At 50.7% G+C, this 8,936-nt stretch overlaps 1 protein-coding gene across 1 annotated transcript in view; it reads right to left on the bottom strand.

The window, feature by feature from the left end:
* Positions 1–704: 704 nt before the first annotated feature.
* Positions 705–8,936, bottom strand: part of UBTD1 (ubiquitin domain containing 1) — a 52,624-nt gene continuing 44,392 nt past the window's right edge. The window contains exons 2-3 of the mRNA XM_082722192.1: positions 3,142–3,369; positions 705–1,812 (exon numbers count right to left, since the gene is read on the bottom strand). Of these exons, the coding sequence (XP_082578318.1) occupies positions 1,427–1,812; positions 3,142–3,369 (614 nt within the window). The 3' untranslated portion in view covers positions 705–1,426. The remainder of the gene's footprint in view (positions 1,813–3,141; positions 3,370–8,936) is intronic.

Here is an 8,936-nt window from a genome sequence, read left to right as displayed (position 1 = left end):
CCGGGGTCTGGCCATGCTCGCTGAGAAGGAAAATACTCTCAATGGAGAAAAAGCAGACCTGAATTTGCTCCATACCTAGAACTCCGGGAGTGAGCCCTGGGCCATCGTGCACACAGACGCCACAGTGCGACAATTCTGTACTGCTCATGCAGCTCGCCCTTAGCTAAAAGAGGTCCCCTTTGGGTGATGTGCACACTTTCCCCGCAGGAAGGGTAGGCACTGGCTCCTTTTCCTCTCTGGTCCCCTCGCTGCTAAGGGACACATGCTCGCAATCTAAATGTGTCCAAGATTTTGCTTTCACATCCCTGAGGGTGCAGGGTGGCATCTCCAGGATCGGGGTGCATACATCAGTCCTGAGGGCCCGGGCAGGACCCTCTCGCTTCCAGGAACAGACCTGGCAGGTTATTAAATACCACCTTCCTGATATGTTGCCTCTGCTTTCAGAGTGCGCTCACATCTGTTACCCCATGTAATCCTCCCGGCAACTGAGGAAGAGGCAGGGCAAATGGCATTGTCTCCACATTAAGGAAAACCAAGTGGGCTCAGAGATTAAGTGTTTTTCCTGAGAACCAACACAGGGCCTGGAACACTAGGAATTCAAGGATCTCTCCTCTCGGCTGCGACCCACTCCCACACCAGAACTGGTTCTGGGGCTCCACAGAGCAGCCAGGGAGCCCAAAGTCAAAGCTAGGCAAGAGAGAAGGTAGGAGCAAAAGGCTTTATTGATAAATATGCAGATATGTCTGTACACAGGGACCTGTTGTGGGCCATGGCCAGGCTGCAGACCCCCCACCGCTTGGGTTACAGCCAGGAGATGGCCCCATGTAGACCCCTGCCACAATAGCACAGCCATCTGGCCGCCCGCCCCCTCCACCTCTGCCAATTGTGCTGGGGGCAGGGAGAGGCAGAGGCCGGCCTCAGGCTCCCTGCCCCTGGGGCTCACAAGCCATCTCCTCCCCTCCAGAGGACTGGCACTGGGCCCAGGGCAGAGTCAGGGAGTAGGGGCAGGGGAAGGGGACAGCAGCTGCTTCAGACCCTGAGCAGAAAACCGGAGTGAGCACAGCCGGCAGCACCAGACAACAGATCTGGGCTCTAGGGGCCTCCGGGCTGGCCCCTCGTGGCTCGAACCTGCTGCGGGAGAGAGGCAGGGTGGAGTGCCCCTGTCTGCCTTTTCTCCAACAAGGCTGGCAAAGCCTGTGTGTGGCAGCACTGCTTCCTGGGTGCGGGGCCCTCGTGGCTCCCAGGCCCCCCGGGAGGCAGGGTCCCTTCATGGCTTGCCCAGCAGCCACATGGCAGGCGGCGCCCCTGAAGAAAGTGACAGGCCTCGGAGGCAGCAGCAGGGTGGGGGGACCCAGCGCTCCGCTGGGAGGCCTCTTAGCCCCGCAGAGGCCTCCATGGCCTCTCTTCCCAGGGGTCCGCGGGCTCCTCAGTCCTGGGGCGGCGGGGGCTGGTTGATGATGACCTGGATGACAAAATCTTTCTGGATCTTGGTTTCCTGGAGTCGCGTGCGGTCTGTGAGCAGCTTCCCGGAGAAGAACCACCGCTGCCAGGATGGCTCGATGCCCTCCAGGCTGTGCAGCTGCCTCTTCAGCTGCCCCACCGTGTCCGGCAGGCTGGCGTTGAGCCTCACGTCCTTGCCCGTGGAGAGGCGCACCTTCAGCGGGAACTCGCGGCGCACCCCGGGCGTGGGCTCGGGCGGCTCCAGGCTCTCCTCCTCAGTGTGCTCCAGCAGCAGGTTCACGGGCGGCGACAGGCAGTAGACGGGCAGCTGGTAGCGATTGCCCAGCTCGTCGTAGCATTCACAGAGGGTGCCTGCGCGAGAAGCGGGGCAGTCAGGGTCTGCTCGGAGAGCCTCACAGTTTCTGTCTTGGCCATGGGAAGAGAGGGGCGCATACGCGAGTCAGGGCGGGTAAGGAGGTCATCTGGGTGGGGCACCAATCCAACAAGATTAGTGTCTTTCTAAGAGACATTGGGCCATGCTTTCCCAGTATGTATGGGAGGACGCAGCAAGCAGGCGGCCATTGATAAGCCACGAAGATAGCCCTCACCGAAAACCAAATCAGCTGGCACCTAGATCCTGGGCTTCCCGGCCTCCAGAACTATGAGAAAGAAATCTCAGTTGGGTAATAAGGTACCCTATCTGTGGTATTTTGTTAGAGCAGCCTGAGCAACCCAACACACCTGTTATGGCCATCCCACAGTCCCCGAAACCAACCTACAGTCAGGGCTCTCTGGGACAGACAGCTGGGAGGAGTTCAAGGTGGAATCAGGAACACATGGGGCCGGCATCTTGGCTCTGCCAGGTACTGCAGGTACTGTTCAATGCTGGTGAATGATGTAACTTTCCATTTTTTCATTCGACAACTCTTTCCTGAGCTACATGCTGGGTGCTGGGGTTACCAGGGTGAGTGAGAAGGCACGGGCCCTACTGTCCATAGCTTCTACTCCGGTGGGCCCCAGGGGACTTCCTATACTAGGTATTGCACACAGTAATATATTTGTTGTGTCCGAAGCACCTACTAAGTTCCAGGACTGGACTAAAGGTGGTTCTGCATATCTTGCTGAGTCCTAACAACCATCCTGTGAGGTGCATATCTCCGCTTTACAGCTGCAAGTTCCTGAGACTAAAATCGAGAAGCTCCCTGTCAGGGGCGCACTACCAAGAGCAGAGACATTTGTTAAAACCCAGGTCTGTGACTCTACAGTTCCACTGTGACCCTCTACTTCCCATACCTGACTGCATAAGGCCGTTATAAACTTAAATGAGATACTACAGCAGAAGCTTCTAGCTCAGTGCCCAGCCCGTAGTAACCCTCAACAGAAGGGTTCTCAGATGCTCTGTGATCCCAGAGTACCCCGGGCAACTCTAGCTTGCTCTCCTCACGCTGCTTTGAGGTTGGCTGGTGCCTTTCTATGCCTTCAGTAGACAAGCGGGGACTGCGTCTCCCTTTGGTTTGAGTCCCCGCTCCTGGCACATACTCAGTGAGAGTTGCGTGAATTAGCAAGCAAAGGGCCACCCTGGCCACCGAGCAGCTTGGATTGAAAACTCCCAGTGTGGGGCCGGCTGCCGGCTCCCTTCCACCCAAAGCGGCCCGGCGGTCCCCAGCCTGGTGGGGACAAAGCCCGGCCCCGCCCGCTCACCGTGAGGCAGGGTGATGCTGGCTCCGTCCAGGATGGCCTGGGCCAACTCATGGTCGTTGGCCTCGGCTGCATAGGCGGCGGCCTTGAGGGCGTCCCAGATCTCCTTGCGGCCCTCGAAGGCGGGTGCCGTGTCCCAGAACTCATCCCGTTTGCTCCGCAGCTGCCCGTCGGTCATGGGGTAGTCGCTCTTCCACTTCAGCCGCTCCTTCTTCAGGGGCTCGTTGCGCCCTGCGCCGGACGGAAGGGACAGGCTGAGCACCTCTGAGGCCAGGCTGCACCTGCAGTCTCTCCCCCCCACTGCCCTGCCAGCACCCTCCCACCTCTGCCCTCCCCAGCAGTGGCTCCCAAGTATTCTTCGGGCCTCAAGACCCTTTCCGGCAGCATCAGGGGATTAGTCTGGAAACTCCACACTCCCAACCAGGAGATGTAAACAGTTTTTGTCAGCAGAGCATGTATCGCCTCCTTCTTTGATTATAAAGGAGTACATGTGCCGTATCCTTAAAGACCCGGCAAGAATGTCCCTGTGGGAGAATAAGGGTGGCCGTTGGTGGGGCAGGCCGGGGGCGCTTCAAACCCACTGCTCCTCTTGTCCACAAAGCCCGGCAGATGGGCCGGCTGTGACCATGAGAGCCTGTCATGTGCCTGAGGCCACATGAGTACGGATTTCGCACAAGACTTTGAGTGCTGAGGCCACCCTCTCACTGCTGTCTGTGCCATGCTGCCACCGGGGAAGAAATGACTCCAGAATCCCACTATTCAGAAATAACCACCGCTGACACCTGAACATATTTCCTTTTCCCCATTTCTCTCAATATAGTTGAGTTCATATTAAGTTTTTTTAAAAAGACTTATTTATTTGGGGGCGCCTGGGTGGCTCAGTCGGTTAAGCGACTGCCTTGAGCTCAGGTCATGATCCCAGGGGCCTGGCATTGAGACCCACATCAGGCTCCCTGCTCAGCGGGAAGCCTGCTTCTCCCTCTCCCGCTCCCCCTGCCTGTGTTTTTTCTCTCGCTGTGTCTGTCAAATAAATAAAATAATAAAATCTTAAAAAAAAAAAAAAAACAGACTTATATATTTGAGAGAGAGAGGTCAGAGAGTGAGTGCGCGTGCCTGAAGAGGGTTGGGGGGTTGAGGGGGAAAGAGGGAGAGAGACTCCCAGGCAGACGCCCAGCTGAGCTCGAAGCCCAAAGCAGGGCTCCTCTCAGGACCCTGAGATGAGGACCTGGGCCAGAATCATGGGTTCGATGCTTCACTGACTGAACCACCCAGGTGCCCCAGTGGAGCTGATACTGTTACATTTATTTATTTATTTATTTTAGTCCTTGTTACAGAAAGGATTTCACATTTTTTTCATGCCAATATACAACTTTATTTTACACTTATGTCAATGTACATTCCAATGATGAACAATGATTATTTTTGTACCTACCATGTAGTTACAAAACACATTTTTTGAAAAAAACCATAACCAACCGACCAAAACATCCTGCAGCATCTGAAGCGGAAAACAATTCTGTTAAATGTCATTTTTCTTGTTACCTGGCCCCAAGTGACTTCCAAGACAAGTGGAGACTGAGGGCAGAAGCATCTCTCAAAGGCTCCAGGAGGCTCAGACCTCTCAGAGCTGAAGGCAGAATAATCCACAGGAGGAAGGTTTAAAGCCGGTGGCTCCCACTCAGACTCCGATCCTCCGGGCAAGGGGCAGGACCCAAGCTGGACCAGGACCAGTCGCCTGGTCCAGCTGGGGCAGGAGAAGATGCTCCTCAGGGGAACACAACAACACCCACTGCCTACCAGCCTACCCACCGTGTGGAAGAACCCCCAGCAAGCCCTGTATTTCTGTATACGACCCAATCTCCCCTACTTCAGCTTTGCAACAGCCTAAGGCACTAGACCCAATCTCCCCTACTTCAGCTTTGCAACAGCCTAAGGCACTAGGTGTTTATAGCTTTTTCACAGATGCTGGGACAGGCAGAGAGATCAAATGACTTGCCCGAGGTCACACAGTAAGTGACAGCATGAAGATTCCACCTCAGCTCAGACTGAATCCACAGACGGCCCTCCTACAGGTCTGCGTGAGCAGGCCAGAAAACTCTCAAAGCCAGACATCTAATTTAAAGAGCTGGTGGGTTAGCAGAAAGAAATGCAAATCCTCTTTGTGGGAAAACAACTTTAAACCAGGCCTCAAAGAATTCCCAGGATAAAGTTCCAAGGAAAATAAATGATAAGGTCATAGTTTTTGGTTTCTCCTTTTTTTTAAAAAAAAAAAATCACAACATACAAGGCAACAAGGCAGTAGGAGCCAGAGCCAGCAAAAACAGCAGTCGGAAGGATCAGACTGACAAAGATTTCAGAGAGGGGATTTATCGGACCAGATTATGAAATACCAAGTTTAAGAAATAAGTGAGTCCTGGGGTGCCTGGGTGGCTCGGTCATTAAGCCTCTGTCTTCAGCTCAGGTCATGATCCCAGGGTTCCGAGATCGAGCCCTACATCGGGCTCCCTGCTCAACGGGAAGCCTGCTTTTCCCTCTTCACACCCACCCCGCCCGGCTTGTGTTCCCTCTCTCGCTGTCTCTCTCTCTCTGTCAAATAAATAAATAAAATCTTAAAAAAAAAAAAAAAGTAAAGAAAAGAAAAGAAAGAAACAAATCTTAACGATATGAACAGGGAAAAAGAGATTATAGAGAATGACCAAGCAGAGGTTAAAAGAACCATATGGGACTTCTAGAAATGAAAAACATAATAACTGACATTTAAAGGGTTTGAAGTTTTAAGTCAGAATCTCCAGAAGATACAACAGGAAGAATGAGGATGAAACAATATTCAAAGAGATCATAGAAATGTCCATTTTCTAAACTGTCCTATAAATTTAATGCAATTCCACTAAGATTCCTAACTAGGAAGCTTCCCCCTGCCCCTAGCAGGAACCTGAGAAGCCGATTCTAAAGCTTATGCGGAAGGACAAAGCCACTCCTCGAGTAGAATGAGGTGGGAGAATCTGCACTACCATTACCTACACAAACTATAAAGCTCTGGTGAGTGTGGTACTGGAACAGGGACAGACAAATGGGCCAATGGGACAGAACAGAGAGCCCAGAAATAGACCAAGCATATACGGAAATGTAATTAAAATGAGAAGGAACATTGCAGAAGGTGGATGTGAGATATATATATATATGTGTGTGTGTGTGTCTGCCCCTGGTTTCTGGTAAAACCCTTATAATTTCCTGAGTGATAGGAATGTCTGATACAGAGCTCCTAAATCCGTTGGAATTTCCTGGGTGATACAAGTGTCTTTTGTTCTAATGAAGTGGCTCTTGGTGGGCTCTATGCTAGCTTGGAACTTCTAGCCCTGTCCCCCATTCTCTGGTGAGGGGAGAGGGGATGTAAACTGAGTTAATAGCAGGTCAGAGCTATGTGATGAAGCCTCTGCAAAAATCCGAAAAGTATGGGTTTAGAGAGCTTCCAGGTTGGTAAACATATGCATGTGTCAGAAGGGTGGTGCACCCCCAAGTCCAGGATGAAAGCTCTTGCACTCAGGACTCTTCCAGACCTCCCCCCCCATGTATCTCTACATCTGGCTATTCATTTGTATCCTTTAATAAATAAATCCGCGGTAATAAAATAAATCAGCGGTAGTAAGTAAACTGTTTTCCTGGGCTCTATTGAGCTGCTTTACCAAACTATTGAACCCAAGGAGAGGGTCATGGGAACCTCTGATTTGAAGCCAACTCGGACAGAAGTTGTGGGTAACCTGGGGACCCACTCACTACTTGAAACTGGAAGCTGGGGGCAGTCTTGGTGGGTGAGCCCTTAACATGTAGGGGTCTGCACTCACTCCAGGTAGTGTCAGAATTGAACAGGATTGTAGGATACCAGTTGGTGTCCGGAGAAAATTGGAGAATTGCTTGGTGTGGGAAAAACACCCATCCAACTGGCACCAGAAGTATTCTGTGTGATCAGTAAATAAGAAACACAGAAGATTTTTCTTAATGGACTACTGATACATGGTGTTAGGGCTATAGTTTCTCCTATAAGGAAAACATGTAACAGAATCCCTATCTCACACCAGCCACAAACATCAAAACGAGATCAACTGATCAATCAAGGGCTTAAAAGTGTAGAAGAATAAGGATACGTTGGAGAGACAGAAGATTATAGTTTTGTCCAAATGTTTTTTGTGAAAGTTTGTGTTTTTGCATGGATCAAAAAAATAGCTCTGCTTCATGATTTCTCTGGTCCTTCAGCAAGAACTCTGATCAACCGGGGTTCACAGACATGCAGTGACACCCTCAAGGACCTCTGGGTGATATGGGGTTTTTGCCCCTCCACTCAGTGACCTGATCGTCTTTTTAACTTCTTGAGCTGATTTCTGTAGTTTTCCTGTCTCCTTCCTCTTGCCCACATGTCACTTCTTACTGGTTCCGGTCTACCTGTGGCTCCTATGGGCAGAGGTCAGGCCCCCTAACGGGCTTGTAACCCGCTAGGAATTGAGAAAGCTGGTCAGTACTTTTGAAATCGAGAGCATCCGGATTTAAGAAAGAGGCTTCCTAAAGAAGAAAGAGACTAGGCTTCAGGATATCTGGATGTCTGCTGTTCCTGCTCAGATCCCCCCAACCCCCCACCCATCAGATTGGGTTTGGCTCTGTTCCTGACCACTGAGGATACGTGACGTATAACCAGGTACACGTGGCTCTCACTGTCTCCATAAGATAAAAATAGCCCCATCACCTGAAGGGTGCTTTGCTCACATACCTGGCTTTCAGAGTCCCCTCCCCTGCATGTGCACCGCAGAATGCTTTCCAACTATCAGAGACCCACCCACAGATGGGACACAATGCAAGTGTGCATCTTTAAGTATTAACAGCATCTGCAGTCACCCAGGATACAATGGTGTAAAAATTCCTTTTCCTGTATGCTGGTCCTCTCAGACGGCAAACACTAGAAAATATTAGAATGGAGTTGGGGGGTGTGGTGGGAACAGAAGTAAGGAAAAGGCTGCAGGAGCCAGTAGTTGCCTTTGCAGACGTCATGGCACCTCGCAGCCAGCAGGGGGCAGCCGCAGCACCTCCGGGCCAGGTGCTGGCTCCCTCCAGCTGAAAGATACCCAGCAAAATTCTCCCCGCCCAGGACAAGCCTGTGTAAGAGACATGCCAAAATATCTGGATCCCTACACTCTGAGGCGAATAATTTAGGCAAAGGTACAGATGAAAACAGAAAAGGAAGGTTTTAATCCAAACATAAAAGGAAATTGATGAATATTTTAAATTTCAGTTACTTTAAAAAAAAAAAAACACGATGTTTTATAGTTAGTTGAGTCAAAAACACTGGGCAGTAGAAAGGGTGTGAACACTCTCATATGTTACACAAATTGGTACAAACTTCCGGGAGGGCATTCGGTATGGTACCAAAAAACCCAAAAATGTGCATCTTTTTGGCTCAGACATTTGGTTTCTAAGAATGTATGTGAAGAAAATAATCGCAAGTATATGGCGAGGGTTCATCTATGAAGCTGTTTAACTCGACACGGTTTTAAACAGGGAAAGCCAGAAACAAACTAAATGTACGCCAGCAGGAGAAAGGCTAAATAAAATCTGTGCGTCCGTGGCAGCCTCTATAAGCTGACTAATGTGGAGAAACGGCCCCAAAACAGTGAAAAAAGGTTACAGAACAGCAAGTGCTCTGTGCTTCAGCTTCTGTTTCTAAAAAAGTATGTGAAATTACATATATTAAAAAGAATGGAAGGATTTACACCAAAATGGTAACAGTGGTTATAGCCGATTGGCAGTTACTG

The sequence above is a fragment of the Mustela nivalis genome, assembly GCF_964662115.1.
Source record: "Mustela nivalis genome assembly, chromosome: 2".
NCBI lineage: Eukaryota > Metazoa > Chordata > Mammalia > Carnivora > Mustelidae > Mustela > Mustela nivalis.
This window is presented reverse-complemented; position numbering and strand designations above follow the sequence as displayed.